Raw genomic sequence first — 27,754 nt, forward strand, 5'->3', positions numbered from 1 at the left:
CCTCATGGGACGAGCCCGAGCACGGGAGAACCTCGAGCTCTCCAGGGAAGAAGCGCCAACCTCGAAGGCGCCTATCACCTCAGGACGTCAGCCGGCCGCCTCCAGGCCCCCTCTTGCCTCCGCACGGACTCCCTCACGTCCAACTACCGCTCCAGCCGTCAGGGCTCTTCACACCTCCGAGCTCCCTCCTAATTACAAGGATGGATTGTGTGACATGTGTGGGAAGCGACACTATATAACTGACTGCCCGGACTTCCTCGGCCTCCCGGTGATGGAACGCCGCAAGGTGGCCGTTCAATATCGCCTCTGTTATAACTGTCTCGGTCGGCACGGTACTCTGAACTGCCGCAGCGAACGTCGGTGCCGCACGTGTGGTAACAAGCACCACACCCTTATCCATATCCCTGTTCACCCTATGGAAGACCGCCCAAAGGACAGTGGGTGGCCTGGGATTCCCTCCGGTACTCCGGTTCCGGCTGTCCCGCGGGCCACGGCCCACCACGCTGCCGTGGACACCTCGGCGAAGGAAGCCTCAGTGGAAGATCCAGGCTCCTCGGCGGATCACCATCTGGATGAGGCCTCCCCACCGCACTCTGAAAGACTCCTCCAGGACGAACAACCGCCATCGGCACTCCTCCAATCAACGGTACTCCTCGCCACCTCCAGGGCTCTCCTCGTCGCACCTCATGGCCGGACGCATCCGGTTAGGATGCTCCTGGACTCCGGTTCGGAGCTTTCATTCATCTCGGAAAGGACTGCAACTTTCTGATCCGGACTTCCTCGTTCCCGGTCCCATCGATATCATTCTGGGAGCCGATGTGTTCGGCCAGCTCCTCTTGCCGGAAATGGTCAAGGTTGACCAGACCGCACCAATCGCCCTCGCTACCATCTTCGGATGGGTAATTCTCGGACCCCTCGTCACCGGATCGCCTCCCGGAGAGAAGGTCGCTCTCCATGCAGCAGCTGATCATGAGCTCCACGAACTCCTCACTAAATTTTGGACTCAAGAAGAGGTTCCTTCGAAACCCTCGCAAGCCCTTACTCCGGAAGAGCAAGAATGCGAGGCACACTTCTCTCGCACCCATTCTCGAGACTCCTCCGGTCGCTACGTGGTGCGACTCCCTCTCCTGGGACCTCGGACTAACCTCGGGGACTCTTACGAGACGGCTCTTCGAGGTCTTCGACGGATTCAACGGCGCTGCACGGCCAATCAGGCGTTCGGACGCCTCTACAAGGAGTTTCTGCAGGAGTACGAAGACCTCGGACATATGCAACCAGCCCCGGAATCCTCCTTGGGCACCTCCACGATCTTTTACCTCCCACATCACGGGGTTTTAACCTCTAAGGGTTCGTAGCCGAAACTGATTGTCGTATTCAACGGCTCCAGTGCCACCTCAACCGGGACTTCTCTCAACGACCTCATGCATACGGGTGCGAAACTGCAATTGGAGATTTCGGACGTCCTCTTGCGGTTTAGACGGTTCCGGTATGTGTTCACCACGGACATCGTAAAGATTTTTCGGCAGGTTGCTGTACATCCAGCTGATTGGGACCTCCAACGTATCCTCTGGTCGGACCCTCAAGGGAAGACGGTCAGCTACCAATTGACCACGGTCACCTATGGTACGCGATCAGCTCCATTCTTGGCGGCAAGGGCGCTGCTGCAACTCGTGCACGATGAAGGTCACCGGTACCCCCTCGCTGTGCCTCCACTCCTCAAGGGACGCTACGTGGATGACATCCTCGGTGGAGGCGACACAGCCAAGGAAGCGGAAGCAGTCGCGGTTCAGCTGACTCAGCTCTGCATGGCGGGCGGGTTCCCGCTTCAAAAATGGACCAGCAATTGTCCAGAGCTCCTCAAGGTCCTCTCCGAAGACGGCGACGCTCCTCACTCGACATTGGACTTCTCCGACATCGCCACCAAGATTCTGGGTTTATCTTGGCAACCTCGGGCGGACCACTTCTGGTTCTCCGCTGCACGGACCTTTCGGGATACGGTAACCAAACGAGCCATCCTCTCGGAAGTCGCACGCCTGTTCGATCCTCTCGGATTCCTCGCACCCCTCACAATACGAGCGAAGATTCTCCTCCAGGAGCTGTGGCTGGAACAGCTCGGATGGGACGAACCACTTCCTCCCTCCACGGCTCTCCGCTGGACAACCTTCAGAACCGAACTACAGGACCTGTCGGACCTCCACATTCCTCGTTGGCTCAACCTCACCCCGGAAGTTCGAGTTGAGATACACGGTTTCTCGGACGCCTCACAACATGCGTTGGCCGCAGTTGTATACCTTCGGATTTCGTCCTCCACATCGCCGACGGTCCTATCACTAGTCTGCGCCAAGACCAAGGTGGCGCCCCTCAAGAGGCTTACCATCCCTCGGTTAGAGTTGACGGCCGCTCTCCTCCTCGCAAGACTTGCGAGGTATGTACGGGATACCCTCGAGTTTTCCTCGGCACCGGTACACCTCTGGATGGACTCGGCTGTCGCGCTGACTTGGATCAGCCATCATCCCTCGAGATGGAAGGAGTTTGTGCGAAATAGAGTCGGGGCAATTCAAGACGCCTTACCCGGCGCTCACTGGAAATTCATCTCAGGGCGAGATAATCCTGCAGACTGCGCACCTCGAGGTCTGACACCGACCCAACTGAAGACGCATACTCTGTGGTGGACTGGACCGGAATGGTTACGGGCACCTCCTCATGAGTGGCCGACGGGACAGCCTATTCCTCATCCAGATGCAGCCATGGAAGAAAGACCGAAGGTACTCCACGCTGCCACCGTGGAACAACATCCGTTCCTCCTGCGGCTTCTTGAACGGTGCTCCCCCCTCCCTCGACTCCTCAGGGTTGTTGCAACGTGCCACAGGGCAGCCGCGCGCTTCCGGCGATTACCGAATTCCTCACTGAACAATCCTCTCTCTCCGAAGGACCTCGCACGTGCACAGTTTTCCCTCACGCGAGCCACTCAAGGCTTTCACTTCTCCTCTGAGCTACGGACTCTCCTCAAAGGCGGAACCCTCCCTCGAGCTCATCCCCTCTCTCGATTGACCGCCTTTGTTGACCATGATGGCATCCTCCCAGTTGGCGGCCGACTTCAGCAAGCACCTCTGGACTCTGACGCTCGACATCCGGCGATCCTTCCCCGGGAATCAATCTTGGCGGACCTCCTCATCAAGGACGCTCACCTGCGTACCCTTCACGGCGGTACGCAAGTTACACTGGCCCACCTCAGGCGATCCTACTGAACCCTCTCTCGCCTCTCTAGCCTCCTCCTGGTTATCTCGCTGGCAGCTTATCCAGCAGAAGGTGCAGCATTTTTGGACGCGCTGGGCGGCTGAGTGTCTCCACAATTATCAGACCATCTCTAAGTGGCATCATCCCTCGCATGAGCTGAAGGTGGGCTCGCTGGTGCTCCTCACGGATGAGAGGTTACCGCCATCGAAGTGGCCCCTCGCCAGGATTCTCCAGCTACACCCAGGGAAGGACGGACTCACTAGGGTGGTTACCCTCAAGACGGCGTCCTCCACTCTACAACGGCCCATTACGAAGCTGGCAGTACTACCAACCCACGACGACGTCCAGGTCTCCTCCCCTCATGGTTCGACAACGGGGTCGTCGAAGGCGGGCGGGTAATGTTGCGTGAACGCGCGTATAAAGGGTCTCCTCGTTACGCGGGGCCCGTCCGAGAGGTGCTGCCGCCTCGCGTTCTTTTTCGGGAAGTAAATTCCTCGTGCGAACGTCGCGTTCCGCGTAGCCATATTGTCTTTTGTAACCACCACGCGAACATAGAGCTCCGTACAGAATTCAAAGGTTTTGTGGGTTTGCAAGAGAATTGGTGCTATTGTAGATACAGTTTGGCTTTCCTCGACACCTCTTGTGTATTGAAAAACGGATTCCTCGGAAAAGTCGGTGTTGTGTGAATAACGGCGGTTTTCTCACCGGCTTCGTCGACAACGCCACGTGTTCGCACAGGGCTAACGGACGCCACGGTTTTGCGACCATCGGACTCCTCAAACCTGTCGGTCGCCTCGGTTCGAAACGGAATAATTGTGTGGATACCTCGTGGGACTGGCCGAAACCTATTATTGTACAATTTAGTGATCGCGCGAACCTCGCACGGTGTAACGGCCTCCGCACACCTCCTGTGTTTTTTTTTGTTTACCTCGAGACTCTACATTTTAATAAACTGACAACAATTCGACAACCTCGTGCATTTTTTTTTGTGTTTAATTTTCTGTGTCCGGCCCTCCTCGTTCCCCTCGAAACATTATTATTATTGTATTACTTTTATTATTGTTATTTATATATTATATTACTTATCATACTTGTATCATATTATATTATATTACGAATGTTTTGATTAAATTCATTTTTATTTTCATTTAAACGCAGTAGTTATTTTGTCTTTTTAAATAGGCTCTCTTAGAATTTACCCTTCCTATATGCTGGCATTGTGATTGAAATTCAGGAATTGTCCTATACCATGAAATTCGAGCGATACACAAGACTGACGCGCCAAGATCACTGGAGAGGGGTACCGGGCGACTCAACGTTTAATGCATTAACGTATATGGAAATTTTGACGGCTTTTTTCTAGGAGACGGGTTGATTTCCGGCACATGGTTGCTTTCAGACTTTTTATCCCCTCGATGAGCACTATACGATAAGCCAATAAAAAAGTTTGACCTTGAAATTAGGAGTCAAGGTCAATTTTGCGGTCGCTTTCTTTGACAGATCTCCACCGATCCAGAGGTGTAGAATCACCCCATATAGGTCGTGACATTTAATTTTTTTACACCCTGTACATATAATAACAGTTTCGTTATTACTATATCTACATTAGATATGAAATATACATTTAATAACAATATCATTATTACTATATCTACATCAGATGAAAATTAATATACTGATTTAATCCCACAGACCTATGTACATTTAATAACAATACCATTATTACTATATCTACATCAGATGTAATGTAATATACTGATTTAATCCCACAGACCAATGTACATTGAATAACAATATCATTATTACTATATCTACATCAGATGTAATGTAATATACTGATTTATTCCCACAGACCAATGTACATTTAATAACAATATCACTAATACTATATGTTCATTAGATATAATGTAATATACTGATCACTTCCCACAGATCAATGCACAGATTGTAACATTATCGTCATTACTATATCTACAATAGATACGTTATAAACACTTAACGACAGTATCGTTATTACTATATCTGCATTAGATCTACTGCAATATACTGATTCCTTCCCACAGATCAATGTACATTGAATAACAGTATCATTTATACTATATCTACATTGGATATAATGTAATATACTGATCCCTACCCACAGATCAATGTAATTTTGGTAACAATATGATTATTACCATATCTACAATAGATATAATGTAATATACTGATACCTTCCCACAGATCAATGTACATATAATAACAGTTTCGTTATTACTATATCTACAATAGATATAATGTAATATACTGATACCTTCCCACCGATCAATGTACATATAATGGCAGTATCGTTATTACTATATCTACGTTAGATATGTAATATACATTTAATAAGAATATCATTATTACTATATCTACATCAGATGTAATGTAATATACTGATGTAATCCCACAGACCAATGTACATTTACTAACAACATCATTATTACTATATCTTCTTTAGATATAATGTAATATACTGATCACTTCCCACAGATCAATGCACAGATTGTAACATTATCGTCATTACTATATCTACATTAGATATGTAATAAACACTTAATAACGGTATCGTTATTACTATATCTACATTAGATCTACTGCAATATACTGATTCCTTCCCACAGATCAATGTACATTGAATACCAGTATCATTTATACTATATCTACATTGGATATAATGTAATATACTGATCCCTCCCCACAGATCAATGTAATTTTGGTAACAATATGATTATTACTATATCTACAATAGATATAATGTAATATACTGATCCCTTCCCACAGATCAATGTACATATAATAACAGTTTCTTTATTACTATGTCCACAATAGATATAATCTAACATACTGATACATTCCCACAGATCAATGTACATATAATAACAATATCATTATTACTATATCTACATCAGATGAAATTTAATATACTGATTTAATCCCACAGACCAATGTACATTTAATGACAATACCATTATTACTATATCTACATTAGATATAATGTAATATACTAATACCTTCCCACAGATCAATGTACATATAATAACAGTACCGTTATTACTATATCTACATTAGATATGTAATATACATTTTATAATAATATCCTTATTACTATATCTACATCAGATGAAATTTAATATACTGATTTAATCCCACAGACCAATGTTCATTGAATAACAATATCATTATTACTATATCTACATCAGATGTAATGTAATATACTGATTTAATCCCACAGACCAATGTACATTTACTAACAATATCATTATTACTACATCTTCTTTAGATATAATGTAGTATACTGATCACTTCCCACAGATCAATGCACAGATTGTAACATTATCGTCATTACTATATCTACATTAGATATGTAATAAACACTTCATAACAGTATCGTTATTACTATATCTACATTAGATCTACTGCAATATACTGATTCCTTCCCACAGATCAATGTACATTGAATAACAGTATCATTTATACTATACCTACATTGGATATAATGTAATATACTGATCCCTTCCCGCAGATCAATGTATATATAATAACAATATCATTATTACTATATCTACAATAGATATAATGTAATATACTGATACCTTCCCACAGATCAATGTACATATAATAACAGTATCGTTATTACTATATCTATATTAGATATGTAATATACATTTAATAACAATATCATTATTACTATATCTACATTAGATATAATGTAATATACTGATCCCTTCCCACAGATCAATGTACATATAATAACAGTTTCGTTATTACTATGTCCATACTGATACCTACTGATACCTTCGGACAGAACAATGTACATATAATAACAGTATCGTAATTACTATATCTACATTAGATATGTAATATGCATTTAATAACAATATCATTATTACTATATCTACATCAGATGTAATGTAGTATACTGATTTATTCCCACAGACCAATTTACATTTAATAACAATGTCATTATTACTATATCTTCATTAGATATAATGTAATATACTGATCACTTCCCACAGATCAATGCACAGATCGTATCATTATTGTCATTACTATATCTACATTAGATACGTAATAAACAATTAATAACAGTGTCGTTACTACTGTATCTACATTAGACCTACTGCAATATACTGATTCCTTCCCACAGATCAATGTACATTGAATACCAGTATCATTTATACTATATCTACATTGGATATAATGCAATATACTGCTCCATTCCCACAGATCAATGTAATTTTGGTAACAATATCATTATTACTATATCTACATTAGATATAATGTAATATACTGATCACTTCCCACAGATCAATGCACAGATTGTAACATTATCGTCATTACTGTATCTACATTAGATATGTAATAAACACTTAATAACAGTATCGTTATTACTATATGTACATTAGATCTACTGCAATATACTGATTCCTTCCCACAGATCAATGTACACTGAATAACAGTATCATTTATACTATACGTACATTGGATATAATGTAATACACAGATGCCTTCCCACAGATCAATGTAATTTTGGTAACAGTATCATTATTACTATATCAACATTAGATATAATGTAATATACTCATCCCTTCTCACAGATCAATATACATATAATAACAGTATCGTTATTACTATATCTACATTAGATATGTAATATACGTTTAATAACAATATCATTATTACTATATCTACATTGGATATAATGTAATATAATGATCCCTTCCCACCGATCAATTTACATTGAATAACAGTATCAATGATACTATATCTACATTGGTTATAATGTAATATAATGATGCCTTCCCACAGATCAATGTAATTTGGTAAAAATAGCATTATTACTATATCTACATTAGATATAATGTAATATACTGATCTCTACCCACAGATCAATGTACATATAATAACAGTTTCGTTATTACTATATCTACAATAGATATAATCTAATATACTGATACCTTCCCACAGATCAATGTACATATAATAACAGTTTCGTTATTACTATATCTACAATAGATATAATGTAATATACTGATACTTTCCCACAGATCAATGTACATATAATAACAGTAACGTTATTACTATATCTACATTAGGTATGTAATATACATTTAATAACAATATCATTATTACTATATCTACATTAGATATAATGTTATAGAATGATCCCTTCCCACCGATCAATGTACATATAATGGCAGTATCGTTATTACTATATCTCCATTTGATATGTAATATACATTTAATAACAATATCATTATTAATATATCTACATCAGATGTAATGTAATATACTGATTTAATCCCACAGACCAATGTACATTTAATAACAATATCATTATTACTATGTCTTCTTTAGATATAATGTGATATACTGATCACGTCCCACAGATCAATGCACAGATTGTAACATTATCGTCATTACTATATCTACATTAGATATGTAGTATACATTTAATAACAATATCATTATTACTATATCTACATCAGATGAAATTTAATATACTGATTTAATCCCGCAGACCAATGTACATTTAATAACAATATCATTATTGCTATATCTACATTAGATATAATGTAATATAATGATAGCTTCCCACTCATCAATGTACATATAATGGCAGTATCGTTATTACCATATCTACATTAGACATGTAATATACATTTAATAACAATATCATTATTACTATATCTACATCAGATATTATGTAATATACCGATTTATTCCCACAGACCAATGTACATTTAATAACAATATCATTATTGCTGTATCTACATCAGATGTAATTTAATATACTGATTTAATCACACAGATCAATGTACATATAATAACAGTTGCGTTATTACTATATCTTCTTTAGATATAATTTAATATACTGATCACTTCCCACAGATCAATGCACAGATTGTAACATTATCGTCATTACTATATCTACATTAGATATGTAATAAACACTTAATAACAGTATCGTTATTACTATATCTACATTAGATCTACTGCAATATACTGATTCCTTCCCACAGATCAATGTACATTGAATAACAGTATCATTTATACTATATCTACATTGGTTACAATGAAATATACTGATCCCGTCCCACAGATCAATGTAATTTTGGTAACAATATCATTATTACTATATCTACATTAGATATAACGTAATATACTTATCCCTTCCCACAGATCAATGTACATATAATGGCAGTATCGTTATTACTATATCTACATTAGATATGTAATATACATTTAATAACAATATCATTATTACTATATCTACATCAGATGTAATGTAATATACTGATTTAATCCCACAGAGCGATGTACATTTAATAACAATCTCATTATTACTATATCTTCTTTAGATATAATGTAATATACTGATCACTTCCCACAGATCAATGTACATATAATAACAGTATCGTTACTACTATATCTACATTAGATATGTTATATACATTTAATAACAATATCATTATTACTATATCTACATCAGATGAAATTTAATATACTTATTTAATCACACAGACCAATGTACATTTAATAACAATACCATTATTACTATATCTACATCAGATGAAATTTAATATACTGATTTAATCCCACAGACGAATGTACATTTAATAACAATATCATTATTGCTATATCTACATTAGATAAAATGTAATATAATGATAGCTTCCCACCAAACAATGTACATATCATGGCAGTATCGCTATTACCATATCTACATTAGATATGTAATATACATTTAATAACAATATCATTATTACTATATCTAAATCAGATGAAATTTAATATACTGATTTAATCACACAGACCAATGTACATTTAATAACAATACCATTATTACTATATCTACATCAGATATAATTTAATACACTGATTTAATCCCACAGACCAATGTACATTGAATAACAATATCATTATTACTATATCTACATCAGATGTAATTTAATATCCTGATTTAATCCCACAGACGAATGTACATTGATTAACAATATCATTATTACTATATCTACATCAGATGTAATGTAATATGCTGATTTAATCCCACAGATCAATGTACATTGAATAACAGTATCATTTATACCCTATCTACATTGGATATAATGTAATATTCTGATCCCTTCCCACAGATCAATGTAATTTTGGTAACAATATCATTATTACTATATCTACATCAGATATAATGTAATATACTGATCCCGTCCCACAGACCAATGTACATATACTAACAGTTTCGTTATTACTATATCTACAATAGATATAATATAATATATTGATACGTTCCCACAGATCAATGTACATATAATAACAGTATCGTTATTACTATATCTACATTAGATATGCAATATACATTTAATAACAATATCATTATTACTATATCTACATCCGATGTAATGTAATTACGGTGGGAAGTGATCAGTATATTACATTATATCTAATGTAGATATAGTAATAATGATGTTGTTACCAAAATTACATTGATCTGTGGGAAGGGATCAGTATATTACATTATATCCAATGTAGATATAGTAACTACGGAACTGCCATTATATGTATATTGATCGGTGGGAAGGGATCATTATATTACATTATATCTAATGTAGATTTAGTAATAATGGTATTGTTATTAAATGTACATTGGTCTGTGGGATTAAATCGGTATATTAAATTTCATCTGATGTAGATACAGTAATAAATGTATATTACATATCTAATGTAGATATAGTAATACCGAGACTGTTATTATATGTACATTGATCTGTGGGAAGGTATCAGTATATTACATTGTATCCAATGTAGATATATTAATAATGATATTGTTATTAAATGTACATTGGTCTGTGGGAATAAATCAGTATACTACATTACATCTGATGTAGATATATTAATAATGATATTGTTATTAAATGTATTTTACATATCAAATGGAGATATAGTAATAACGACACTGCCATTATATGTACATTGATCGGTGGGAAGGGATCATTATATTACATTATATCTAATGTAGATACAGTAATAATGATATTGTTATTAAATGTACGTTGGTCTGTGGGAATAAATCAGTATATTACATTACATCTGATGTAGATATATTAAAAATGATATTGTTATTAAATGTATATTACATATCTAATGTAGATATACTAATAACGATACTGTTATTATATGTAAATTGATCTGTGGGAAGGTATCAGTATATTACATTATATCAAATGTAGATATAGTAATAACGATACTGTTATTATATGTACATTGATCTGTGGGAAGGTATCAGTATATTACATTGTATCCAATGTAGATATAGTCATAATGATATTGTTATTAAATGTACATTGTTCTGTGGGAATAAATCAGTATATTACATTACATCTGATGTAGATATAGCAATAATGGTATTGGTATTAAATGTACATTGGTCTGTGGGATTAAATCAGTATATTAAATTTCATCTGATGTAGATATAGTAATAATGATATTGTTATTAAATGTATATTGGTCTGTGGGATTAAATCAGTATATTAAATTTCATCTGATGTAGATATAGTAATAAATGTATATTACATATCTAATGTAGATATACTAATAACGAAACTGTTATTATATGTACATTGATCTGTGGGAAGGGATCAGTATATTACATTATATCTAATGTAGATATAGTAATAATGATATTGTTACCAACATTACATTGATGTGTGGGAAGGGATCAGTATATTACATTATATCCAATGTAGATATAGTATAAATGATACCGGTATACAATGTACATTGATCTGTGGGAAGGAATCAGTATATTGCAGTAGATCTAATATAGATATAGTAATAACGATACTGTTATGAACCGTTTATTACGTATCTAATGGAGATATAGTAATAACGCTACTGCCATTATATGTACATTGATCGGTGGGAAGGGATCATTATATTACATTATATCTAATGTAGATATAGTAATAATGGTATTGTTATTAAATGTACATTGGTCTGTGGGATTAAATCAGTATATTAAATTTCATCTGATGTAGATATAGTAATAACGAAACTGTTATTATATGTACATTGATCTGTGGGAAGGGATCAGTATATTAAATTACATCTGATGTAGATATAGTAATAATGGTATTGTTATTAAACGTACATTGGTCTGTGGGAATAAATCAGTGTATTACATTTCATCTGATGTAGATATAGTAATAATGATATTGTTATTAAATGTATATTACATATCAAATGGAGATATAGTAATAACGATGCTGTTATTATATGTAAATTAATCTGTGGGAAGGTAACAGTATATTACATTATATCTAATGTAGATATAGTAATAACGATACTGTTATTATATGTACATTGATCTGTGGCAAGGTATCAGTATATTACATTCTTTCCAATGTAGATATAGTAATAATGATATTGTTATTAAATGTACATTGGTCTGTGGGAACAAATCAGTATATAATAAATTACATCTGATGTAGATATATTAAAAATGATATTGTTATTAAATGTATATTACATATCTAATGTAGATATAGTAATAACGATAATGTTATTATATGTAAATTGATCTGCGGGAAGGTATCAGTATATTACATTATATCTAATGTAGATATAGTAATGCCGATACTGTTATTATATGTACATTGATCTGTGGGAAGGTATCAGTATATTACATTGTATCCAATGTAGATATAGTCATAATGATATTGTTATTAAATGTACATTGGTCTGTGGGAATAAATCAGTATATTACATTACATCTGATGTAGATATATTAATAATGATATTGCTATTAATTGTATATTACATATCAAATGGAGATATAGTAATAACGATACTGCCATTATATGTACATTGATCGGTGGGAAGGGATCATTATATTACATTATATCTAATGTAGATATAGTAATAATGGTATTGTTATTAAGTGTACATTGGTCTGTGGGATTAAATCAGTATATTAAACTTCATCTGATGTAGATATAGTAATAAATGTATATTACATATCTAATGTAGATATAGTAATAACGATACTGTTATTATATGTACATTGATCTGTGGGAAGGTATCAGTATATTACATTATATCTAATGTAGATATAGTAATCACGAAACTGCTATTATATGTACATTGATCTGTGGGTAGGGATCAGTATATTACATTATATCTAATGTAGATATAGTAATAATGATGTTGTTACCAAAATTACATTGATCGGTGGGAAGGGATCATTATATTACATTATATCTAATGTAGATATAGTAATAATGGTATTGTTATTAAATGTACATTGGTCTGTGGGATTAAATCAGTATATTAAATTTCATCTGATGTGGATATAGTAATAAATGTATATTACATATCTAATGTAGATATAGTAATAACGAAACTGTTATTATATGTACATTGATCTGTGGGAAGGGATCAGTATATTAAATTACATCTGATGTAGATATAGTAATAATGGTATTGTTATTAAACGTACATTGGTCTGTGGGATTAAATCAGTGTATTACATTTCATCTGATGTAGATATAGTAATAATGATATTGTTATTAAATGTATATTACATATCTAATGTAGATATAGTAATAACGAAACTGATATTATATGTACATGGATCTGTGGGTAGGGATCAGTATATTACATTATATCTAATGTAGATATAGTAATAATGAAGTTGTTACCAAAATTACATTGATCTGTGGGAAGGCATCAGTATATTACATTATATCCAATGTAGATATAGTACAAATGATACCGTTATTCAATGTACATTGATCTGTGGGAAGGAATCAGTATACTGCAGCAGATCGAATGCAGATATAGTAATAACGATACTGCCATTATTTGTACATTGATCGGTGGGAAGGGATCATTATATTACATTATATCTAATGTAGATATAGTAATAATGATATTGTTATTAAATGTCCATTGGTCTGTGGGATTAAATCGGTATATTAAATTTCATCTGATGTAGATATATTAATAATGATATTGTTATTAATTGTACATTGGTCTGTGGGATTAAATCAGTATATTAAATTTCATCTGATGTAGATATAGTAATAATGATATTGTTATTAAATGTATATTACATATCTAATGTAGATATAGTAATAACGATACTGTTATTATGTGTACATTGATGTGTGGGAAGGTATCAGTATATTACATTATATCTATTGTGGATATAGTAATGACGAATCTGTTAATATATGTACATGGATCTGTGGGTAGGGATCAGTATATTACATTATATCTAATGTAGATATAGTAATAATGAAGTTGTTACCAAAATTACATTGATCTGTGGGAAGGCATCAGTATATTACATTATATCCAATGTAGATATAGTGCAAATGATACCGTTATTCAATGTACATTGATCTGTGGGAAGGAAGCAGTATACTGCAGCAGATCGAATGCAGATATAGTAATAATGATACTGCCATTATTTGTACATTGATCGGTGGTAAGGGATCATTATATTACATTATATCTAATGTAGATATAGTAATAATGATATTGTTATTAAATGTACATTGATCTGTGGGATTAAATCATTATATTACATTATATCTAATGTAGAAATAGTAATAATGATATTGTTATTAAATGTACATTGGTCTGTGGGAATAAATCAGTATATTACATCACATCTGATGTAGATATATTAATAATGATATTGTTATTAAATGTATATTACATAATTAATGTAGATATAGTAATAACGATATTGTTATTATATGTAAATTGATCTGTGGGAAGATATCAGTATATTACATTATATCTAATGTAGATATAGTAATAACGATACTGTTATTATATGTACATTGATCTGTGGGATTAAATCAGTATATTAAATTACATCTGATGTAGATATAGTAATAACGATATTGTTATTAAATGTACATTGGTCTGTGGTATTAAATCAGTATATTACATTTCATCTGATGTAGATATAGTAATAATGATATTGTTATTAAATGTACATTACATATCTAATGTCGATATAGTAATAACGATACTGTTATTATATGTACATTGATCTGTTGGAAGGTATCAGTATATTATATTGTATCTAATGTAGATATAGTAATAACGATACTGTTATTATATGTACATTGATCTGTGGGAAGGTATCAGTATATTACATTGTATCCAATGTAGATATAGTAACAATGATATTGTTATTAAATGTACATTGGTCTGTGGGATTAAATCAGTATATTACATTTCTTCTGATGTAGATATAGTAATAATGATATTGTTATTAAATGTATATTACATATCTAATGTAGATATAGTAATAACGATACCGTTATTGTATGTACATTGATCTGTGGGAAGGTATCAGTATATTACATTGTATCCAATGTAGATATAGTAATAATGATAATGTTATTGAATGTACATTGGTCTGTGGGATTTAATCAGTATATTAAAATTCATCTGATGTAGACATATTAATTATCTACATATCTAATGTAGATATAGTAATAACGATACTGTTATTATATGTACATTGATGTGTGGGAAGGTATCAGTATATTACATTGTATCCAATGTAGATGTAGTAATAATGATATTGTTATTAAATGTATATTACATATCTAATGTAGATATGGTAATAACGATACTGTTATTCTATGTATATTGATCTGTGGGAAGGTATCAGTATATTACATTATATCTACTGTAGATATGGTAATAACGATACTGCCAAAATATGTACATTGATCGGTGAGAAGGGATCATTCTATTACATTATATCGAATGTAGATATAGTAATAATGATATTGATATTAAATGTACATTGATCTGTGGGATTAAATCATTATATTACATTATATCTAATGTAGATATAGTAATAACGATATTGTTATTAAATGTACCTTGATCTGTGGGAAGGTATCATTATATTACATTATATCTAATGTAGACATAGTAATAATGATATTGTTATTAAATGTACATTGATCTGTGGGATTAAATCATTATATTACATTATATCTAACGTAGATATAGTAATAATGATAATGTTATTGAATGTACATTGGGCTGTGGGATTTAATCAGTATATTAAAATTCATCTGATGTAGATATATTAATTATCTACATATCTAATATAGATATAGTAATAACGATACTGTTATTGTATGTACATTGATCTGTGGGAAGGTATCAGTATATTACATTATATCTACTGTAGATATAGTAATAACGAAACTGTTATTATATGTACATTGATCTGTGGGTAGGGATCAGTATATTACATTATATCTAATGTAGATATAGTAATAATGGTATTGTTATTAAATGTACATTGGTGTGTGGGATTAAATCAGTATATTAAATTTCATCTGATGTAGATATAGTAATAAATGTATACTACATATCAAATGTAGATATAGTAATAACGATACTGTTATTATATGTACATTGATCTGTGGGAAGGTATCAGTATATTACATTGTATCCAATGTAGATATAGTAATAATGATATTGTTATTAAATGTATATTACATATCGAATGTAGATATAGTAATAACGATACCGTTATTGTATGTACATTGATCTGTGGGAAGGTATCAGTATATTACATTGTATCCAATGTAGATATAGTAATAATGATAATGTTATTGAATGTACATTGGTCTGTGGGATTTAATCAGTATATTAAAATTCATCTGATGTAGATATATTAATTATCTACATATCAAATGTAGATATAGTAATAACGATACTGCCATTATATGTACATTGATCGGTGGGAAGGGATCATTATATTACATTATATCTAATGTAGATATAGTAATAACGATATTGTTATTAAATGTGCATTGATCTGTGGGAAGGTATCAGTATATTACATTGTATCCAATGTAGATATAGTAATAATGATAGTGTTATTAAATGTACATTGGTCAGTGGGATTAAATCAGTATATTACATTTCTTCCGATATAGATATAGTAATAATGATATTGTTATTAAATGTATATTTCATATCTAATGTAGATATAGTGATAACGATACCGTTATTGTATGTACATTGATCTGTGGGAAGGTATCAGTATATTACATTGTATCCAATCTAGATATAGTAATAATGATAATGTTATTGAATGTACATTGGTCTGTGGGATTTAATCAGTATATTAAAATTCATCTGATGTAGATATATTAATTATCTACATATCAAATGTAGATATAGTAATAACGATACTGCCATTATATGTACATTGATCGGTGGGAAGGGATCATTATATTACATTATATCTAATGTAGATATAGTAATAACGATATTGTTATTAAATGTACATTGTTCTGTGGGATTAAATCAGTATATTACATTTCATCTGATGTAGATATAGTAATAATGATATTGTTATTAAATGTATATTACATATCTAATGTAGATATAGTAATAACGATACTGTTATTATATGTACATTGATCTGTGCGAAGGTATCAGTATATTACATTATATCTATTTTAGATATAGTAATAACGAAACTGTTATTATATGTACATTGATCTGTGGGAAGGCATCAGTATATTACAGTATATCTAATGTAGATATAGTATAAATGATACTGTTATTCAATGTACATTGATCTGTGGGAAGGAATCAGTATATTGCAGGAGATCTAATGCAGATATAGTAATAACGATACTGTTATTATATGTACATTGATCTGTGGGAAGGTATCAGTATATTACATTATATCTATTGTAGATATAGTAATAACGAAACTGTCATTATATGTACATTGATCTGTGGGATTAAATCATTATATTTAATTACATCTGATGTAGATATATTAATAATGATATTGTTATTAAATGTATATTACATATCTAATGTAGATATAGTAATAACGATACTGCCATTATATGTACATTGATCGGTGGGAAGGGATCATTATATTACATTATATCAATTGCAGATATAGTTATAATGTTATTGTTATTAATGTATATTACATATCTGATGTAGATATAGTAATAACGATACCGTTATTGTATGTACATTGATCTGTGCGAAGGTATCAGTATATTACATTATATCTATTGTAGATATAGTAATAACGAAACTGTTATTATATGTACATTGATCTGTGGGAAGGCATCAGTATATTACATTATATCTAATATAGATATAGTATAAATGATACTGTTATTCAATGCACATTGATCTGTGGGAAGGAATCAGTACATTGCAGGAGATCTAATGCAGATATAGTAATAACGATACTGTTATTATATGTACATTGATCTGTGGGAAGGTATCAGTATATTACATTATATCTATTGTAGATATAGTAATAACGAAACTGTCATTATATGTACATTGATCTGTGGGATTAAATCAGTATATTTAATTACATCTGATGTAGATATATTAATAATGATATTGTTATTAAATGTATATTGCATATCTAATGTAGATATAGTAATAACGATACTGCCATTATATGTACATTGATCGGTGGGAAGGGATCATTATATTACATTATATCTAATGTAGATATAGTTATAATGTTATTATTATTAAATGTATATTACATATCTAATGTAGATATAGTAATAACGATACCGTTATTGTATGTACATTGATCTGTGGGAAGGTATCAGTATATTACATTGTATCCAATGTAGATATAGTAATAATGATAATGTTATTGAATGTACATTGGTCTGTGGGATTTAATCAGTATATTAAAATTCATCTGATGTAGATATATTAATTATCTACATATCAAATGTAGATATAGTAATAACGATACTGCCATTATATGTACATTGATCGGTGAGAAGGGATCATTATATTACATTATATCTAATGTAGATATAGTAATAACGATATTGTTATTAAATGTACATTGTTCTGTGGGATTAAATCAGTATATTACATTTCATCTGATGTAGATATAGTAATAATGACATTGTTATTAAATGTATATTACATATCTAATGTCGATATAGTAATAACGATACTGTTATTATATGTACATTGATCTGTGGGATTAAATCAGTATATTAAATTACATCTGATGTAGATATAGCAATAATGATATTGTTATTAAGTGAATATTACATATCTGAAGTACGTGTAGTAATAACGATACTTCCATTATATGTACATTGATCGGTGGGAAGGTATCATTATATTACATTATATCTAATGTAGACATAGTAATAATGATATTGTTATTAAATGTACATTCGTCTGTGGGATTAAATCAGTATATTACATTGCATCTGATGTATATATAGTAATAATGATATTGTTATTAAATATATATTACATATCTAATGTAGATATAGTAATAACGATAGTGTTATTATACGTACATTGATCTGTGGGAAGGGATCAGTATATTGCATTACATCTGATGTAGATATAGTAATAATGATATTGTTATTAAATGTATATTACATATCTAATGTAGATATAGTAATAACGATACTGTTATTATATGTAAATTGATCTGTGGGAAGGTATCAGTATATTACATTATATCTAATGTAGATATAGTAATGACGATACTGTTATTATTTGTACATTGATCTGTGGGAAGGTATCAGTATATTACATTGTATCCAATGTAGATATAGTAATAATGATATTGTTATTAAATGTACATTGGTCTGTGGGAATAAATCAGTCTATTAAATTTCATCTGATGTAGATATATTAATAATGATATTGTTATTAAATGTATATTACATATCAAATGGAGATATAGTAATAACGATACTGCCTTTATATGTACATTGATCGGTGGGAAGGGATCATTATATTACATTATATCTAATGTAGATATAGTAATAATGATATTGTTATTAAATGTACATTGGTCTGTGGGATTAAATCAGTATATTAAATTTCATCTGATGTAGATATAGTAATAAATGTATATTACATATCTAATGTAGATATAGTAACAACGATACTGTTATTATATGTACATTGATCTGTGGGAAGGTATCATTATATTACATTGTATCCCATGTAGATATAGTAATAATGATATTGTTATTGAATGTACATTGGTCTGTGGGATTAAATCAGTATATTAAATCTCATCTGATGTAGATATATTAATAATGATATTGTTATTAAATGTATATTACATATCAAATGCAGATATAGTAATAACGATACTGCCATTATATGTACATTCATTGGTGGGAAGGAATCATTATATTACATTATATCTAATGTAGATATAGTAATAATGATATTGTTATTAAATGTATATTACATATCTAATGTAGATATAGTAATTACGATACTGTTATTATATGTACATTGATCTGTGGGAAGGGATCAGTATATTACATTTTATCCAATGTAGATATAGTAATAATGATATTGTTATTAAATGTACATTGGTCTGTGGGATTAAATCAGTATATTACATTTCACCTGATGTAGATATCGTAATAATGATATTGTTATTAAATGTATGTAACATATCTAATGTAGATATAGTAATAACGATACTGTTGTTATATGTATATTGATCTGTGGGAAGGTATCAGTATATTACATTGTATCCAATGTAGATATAGTAATAATGATATTGTTATCAAATCTACATCGGTCTGTGGGAATAAATCAGTATATTACATTACATCTGATGTAGATATATTAATAATGATATTGTTATTAAATGTATATTACATATCAAATGGAGATATAGTTATAACGATACTGCCATTATATGTACATTGATCGGTGGGAAGGGATCATTATATTACATTATATCTAATGTAGATACAGTAATAATGATATTGTTATTAAATGTACATTGGTCTGTGGGATTAAATCAGTCCATTAAATTTCATCTGATGTAGATATAGTAATAATGATATTGTTATTAAATGTATATTACATATCTAATGTAGATATAGTAATAACGATACTGTTATTATATGTACATTGATCTGTGGGAAGGTATCAGTATATTACATTGTATCCAATGTAGATATAGTAATAATGATATTGTTATTAAACGTACATCGGTCTGTGGGAATAAATCAGTATATTACATTGCATCTGATGTAGATATAGTAATAATGATATTGTTATTAAATGTACATTGGTCTGTGGGATTAAATCAGTATATTACATTTCACCTGATGTAGATATCGTAATAATGATATTGTTATTAAATGTATGTAACATATCTAATGTAGATATAGTAATAACGATACTGTTATTATATGTATATTGATCTGTGGGAAGGAATCAGTATATTACATTATATCCAATGTAGATATAGTAATAATGATATTGTTACCAAAAATTACATTAATCTGTGGGAAGGCATCAGTATATTACATTATATCCAATGTAGATATAGTATAAATAATACTGTTATTCAATGTACATTGATCTGTGGGAAGGGATCAGTATATTGCAGGGGATCTAATGCAGATATAGTAATAACGATACTGCCATTATATGTACATTGATCGGTGGGAAGGGATCATTATATTACATTGTATCCAATGTAGATATAGTAATAATGATATTGTTATTAAATGTACATTGATCTGTGGGTAGGGATCAGTATATTACATTATATGTAATGTAGATATAGTAATAATGATATTGTTACCAAAAATTACACTGATCTGTGGGAAGGCATCAGTATATTACATTATATCCAATGTCGATATAGTATAAATGATACTGTTATTCAATGTACATTGATCTGTGGGAAGGGATCAGTATATTGCAGGAGATCTAATGCAGATATAGTAATAACGATACTGCCATTATATGTACATTGATCGGTGGGAAGGGATCATTATACTACATTATATCCAATGTAGATATAGTAATAATGATATTGTTATTAAATGTACATTGGTCTGTGGGATTAAATCAGTATATTAAATTTCATCTGATGTAGATATTGTTATTAAATGTATATTACATATCAAATGTAGACATAGTAATAACGATACTGTTATTGCATGTACATTGATCTGTGGGAAGGTATCAGTATATTACATTATATCTAATGTAGATATAGTAATAACGATACTGTTATTATATGTACATTGATCTGTGGGAAGGTATCAGTATATTACATTATATCTATTGTGGGTATAGTAATAACGATACTGTTATAAAGTGTTTATTACGGATCTAATGTAGGTATAGTAATGACGATATTGTTTCAATCTTTCATTGATCTGTGGGAAGTGATCAGTATATTACATTATATATAATGTAGATATAGTAATAACGAAACTGTTATTATATATACATTGATCTGTGGGATTAAATCAGTATATTACATTATATCCAATGTAGATATAGTAATAATGATATTGTTATTAAATGTACATTGGTCTGTGGGATTAAATCAGTATATTAAATTTCATCTGATGTAGATATTGTTATTAAATGTATATTACATATCAAATGTAGACATAGTAATAACGATACTGTTATTGCATGTACATTGATCTGTGGGAAGGTATCAGTATATTACATTATATCTAATGTAGATATAGTAATGACGATACTGTTATTATTTGTACATTGATCTGTGGGAAGGTATCAGTATATTACATTATATCTAATGTAGATATAGTAATAACGATACTGTTATTCTATGTATATTGATCTGTGGGAAGGTATCAGTATATTACATTATATCTATTGTAGATATAGTAATAACGAAACTGCTATTATATGTACATTGATCTGTGGGAAGGTATCAGTATATTACATTGTATCCAATGTAGATATAGTAATAATGATATTGTTATTAAATGTATATTACATATCTAATGTAGATATAGTAATAACGAAACTGTTATTATATGTACATTGATCTGTGGGTAGGGATCAGTATATTACATTATATCTAATGTGGATATAGTAATGACGATACTGTTATTATTTGTACATTGATCTGTGGGAAGGTATCAGTATATTGCATTATATCTAATGTAGATATAGTAATAACGAAACTGTTATTATATGTACATTGATCTGTGGGAAGGGATCAGTATATTGCATTACATCTGATATAGATATGGTAATAATGGTATTGCTATTAAATGTACATTGGCCTGTGGGATTAAATCAGTATATTAAATTTCATCTGATGTAGATATAGTAATAATGATATTGTTATTAAATGTACATTGATTTGTGGGATTAAATCAGTATATTAAATTACATCTGATATAGATATAGTAATAATGGTATTGTTATTAAATGTACATTGATCTGTGGGATTAAATCAGTATATTACATTACATCTGATGTTGATATAGTAATAATGATGTTGTTATTAAATGTATATTACATATCTAATGTAGATATAGTAATAACGATACTGCCATTATATGTACATTGATCGGTGGGAAGGGATCATTATATTACATTATATCTAATGTACATATAGTAATAATAATATTGTTATTAAATGTATATTACATATTTAATGTAGATATAGTAATAACGACACTGTTATTATATGTACATTGATCTGTGGGAAGGGATCAGTATATTGCATTATATCTAATGTAGATATAGTAATAACGAAACTGTTATTATATGTACATTGATCTGTGGGAAGGGATCTGTATATTGCATTACATCTGATATAGATATGGTAATAATGGTACTGTTATTAAATGTACATTGGCCTGTGGGATTAAATCAGTATATTAAATTTCATCTGATGTAGATATAGTAATAATGATATTGTTATTCAATGTACATGACATACTTAATGTTGATATATTAATATAGATACTGTTATTATATGTACATTGATCTGTGGGAAGGTATCAGTATATTACATTATATCGAATGTAGATATAGTAATAACGATACTGTTATTATATGTACATTGATCTGTGGGAAGGTATCAGTATATTACATTGTATCCAACGTAGATATTGTAATAATGATATTGTTATTAAATGTACATTGGTCTGTGGGATTAAATCAGTATATTACATTTCTTCTGATGTAGATATAGTAATAATGATATTGTTATTAAATGTATATTACATATCTAATGTAGATATAGTAATAACGATACCGTTATTGTATGTACATTGATCTGTGGGAAGGTATCAGTATATTACATTGTATCCAATGTAGATATAGTAATAATGATATTGTTATTGAATGTACATTGGTCTGTGGGATTTAATCAGTATATTAAAATTCATCTGATGTAGATATATTAATTATCTACATATCTAATGTAGATATAGTAATAACGATACTGTTATTATATGTACATTGATCTGTGGGAAGGTATCAGTATATTACATTGTATCCAATGTAGATGTAGTAATAATGATATTGTTATTGAATGTACATTGGTCTGTGGGATTAAATCAGTATATTAAATTACCTCTGATGTAGATATAGTAATAATGATATTATTATTAAATGTACATTGGTCTGTGGCATTAAATCAGTATATTAAATTTCATCTGATGTAGATATAGTAATAATGATATTGTTATTAAATGTATATTACATATCTATTGTAGATATGGTAATAACGATACTGTTATTCTATGTATATTGATCTGTGGGAAGGTATCAGTATATTACATTATATCTACTGTAGATATGGTAATAACGATACTGCCAAAATATGTACATTGATCGGTGAGAAGGGATCATTCTATTACATTATATCGAATGTAGATATAGTAATAATGATATTGTTATTAAATGTACATTGATCTGTGGGATTAAATCATTATATTACATTATATCTAATGTAGATATAGTAATAACGAAACTGTTATTATATGTACATTGATCTGTGGGAAGGTATCAGTATATTACATTGTATCCAATGTAGATATAGTAATAACGATACTGTTATTATATGTACATTGATCTGTGGGAAGGTATCAGTATATTACATTATATCTAATGTAGATATAGTAATAATGGAACTGTCATTATATGTACATTGATCTGTGGGATTAAATCAGTGTATTAAATTACATCTGATGTAGATATATTAATAATGGTATTGTTATTAAATGTGCATTGGTCTGTGGAAATAAATCAGTATATTAAATTTCATCTGATGTAGATATAGTAATAATGATATTGTTATTAAATGTATATTACATATCTAATGTAGATATAGTAATAACGCTACTGTTATTGTATGTACATTGATCTGTGGGAAGGTATCAGTATATTACATTGTATCTAATGTAGATATAGTATGATATTGTTATTAAATGTACATTGGTCTGTGGGAATAAATCAGTATATTACATTTCATCTGATGTACATATAACAATAATGATACTGTTATTAAACGTATATTACATATCTAATGTAGATATAGTAATAACGAAACTGTTATTATATGTACATTGATCTGTGGGAAGGGTTCAGTATATTACATTATGTCCAATGTAGATATCGTAATAATGATATTGTTACCAAAATTACATTAATCTGTGGGAAGGCATCAGTATATTACATTATATCCAATGTAGATATAGTATAAATGATACTGTTATTCAATGTACATTGATCTGTGGGAAGGCATCAGTATATCGCAGGAGATCTAATGCAGATATAGTAATAACGATACTGCCATTATATGTACATTGATCTGTGGGAAGGTATCAGCATATTACATTATATCTAATGTAGATATAGTAATAACGAAACTGTTATTATATGTACATTGATCGGTGGGATTAAATCAGTATATTAAATTACATCTGATGTAGATATAGTAATAATGGTATTGTTACGTCCCACCTGACGGGTGGTTCTTACTCTGTTACTCTGATCTTTGGGGTTCTGCCGATTTAAACGCTAAAGCGTACCTTGACCTTCCTTGCGGATAATAAAGGATGCAGGATAGGGCGTTTAGTAATTGTCGATACGTGTATGGGTTTTCAATAATATATATATTCTCGTTTGTCGTTACATACCCTTCGGTGACTTCAGGTGTTGTACGTCACTCGTTCGTTCTTGTATTCACTCACAGTTCATTCACTCGAGAGGTCTCGTTTTACGCTATGTTCGCGGTTCGGACGTTACACTAGACTCGCGGCGCGTGGCTACGACTCGACCTTGGAGATACAAGCGGTTGGTGGTGGTCCTGCACAGCACACGGGTGCACTCCTGGACTTGGTCCTATTATGAATCTGGTATCTCAGATTGCGGCGATACACTCGTGTTGAACCGTCGGCCGAGCACGTCGTTGATGATCTTCCTGGTTTCGAGTAGCCTTGAACACGGATCTACATGCGGGTCGCGAACGGACAGAACTTCGGTCTTTGCTTTACGCTATCACGGAACTGGCGTACTTGCGTTGCACCGATAACTTATACTCCCAAAAGGGGAGTAGGTCACGCTCTTTGCTTGCGAAAACCTGCAAGCAAAGAGTTTTCGCCCTCGCATTCCGCAAGTTCCCTGATTTCGTATCGCGGTCGTCGCTAAGCGAGAAAACGCTGATGATTTGCGGATTCCAGAGCAAGACCTCTTTGAAATGGCGAAAGACGAAAATGGGTTATAACTAGGGACGTAACACCCCCCACGTTAGACACAAAATGCTCTCGCGAGGGCACTTTGTGCAAGGTGTTTTCGTCGTTCGCCACTTCATTTGCTCAATCACACATACTTTTCATGCATTCACAAAGTATACATATAATAGTGAAAAATTTACAATAAAAGGTGGCTGTTCAAAATATAAAAGTAAAAGGTGCCGAAGAGAATACAATGGTGCGCAGCTGTTGAAAATATAGAGAAAAGAAATATGTATATAAAGTGTCGAGGATATGTACAGGTTTTGTGTTGTTGTTCTTATGTATAAAGTGGAAAAATTTGTGCGGGAAGTGGCCACAGGGCACACCCCCCCCCCCGCTAGACAGACGATAATTTTGAAAAGGATGCCGAGTGAAAATTTATGTGACCATAAAAGGCTTGGTTTTGGAACGAAGTGTCTATGAATACGCTGAGTTAACTATTCCACGATGGCTGTTGAAAAATTGTCGACGTAGAATTCGAACGTTGCTATGCTCCTGGTAAACTTGGTGGGGAGTTTGTGGTATATATAAAGTGGTCGGTCGAATGGTGATCGTTAATTTTATTCTGAATTTTTTCTTTTTAAGACACACTCATTTACTGTTTAACATGGATCTATCTCTTCTTAAAAAGGATGTATTTCGATCGTGGGTAAGTGGCCTTGTTATTTCGTCTTTATTATTTATTTATTTACTTTTTTTTTTTTTTCTTTTGTTTTTCAATAATACTTTGTTTGCAGCGTGAGGATGGTACGCATACCGTCCATCCTGGGCACATAAGCATCGCCTACAGGGAAGCCGTCCGTTGGTATAGGGCATATTTCCGCCGAACCCTCCGCGACCTGTGGGAATGGGATGAGGACTCATTGCTGGACCTCGCGCCTCTCTTCCGGGAGCAGGCCTGA

The 27,754-nt window shown here is 32.3% G+C and overlaps 1 protein-coding gene across 1 annotated transcript; it reads left to right on the forward strand.

Annotated features, from left to right (window-relative positions):
* The first annotated feature begins 1,421 nt into the window (after positions 1 to 1,421).
* LOC123988898 lies at positions 1,422 to 27,754 on the forward strand. The gene is made up of 2 exons (XM_046289656.1): positions 1,422 to 2,765; positions 27,590 to 27,754. The coding sequence occupies exons 1-2, from the start codon at positions 1,422 to 1,424 to the stop codon at positions 27,752 to 27,754; spliced, it is 1,509 nt and encodes a 502-aa protein (XP_046145612.1).

Source organism: Osmia bicornis, unplaced genomic scaffold, assembly GCF_907164935.1.
Source record: "Osmia bicornis bicornis unplaced genomic scaffold, iOsmBic2.1, whole genome shotgun sequence".
NCBI lineage: Eukaryota > Metazoa > Arthropoda > Insecta > Hymenoptera > Megachilidae > Osmia > Osmia bicornis.

Bases quoted from the DNA above. Each gene is read 5' to 3' on its own strand.
- LOC123988898 (XM_046289656.1), top strand. From the start codon at position 1,422: ATGCATACGGGTGCGAAACTGCAATTGGAGATTTCGGACGTCCTCTTG. The intron at 2,766-27,589 runs GTACTCCACGCT...CTTTGTTTGCAG, and splicing joins CCATGGAAGAAAGACCGAAG to CGTGAGGATGGTACGCATAC.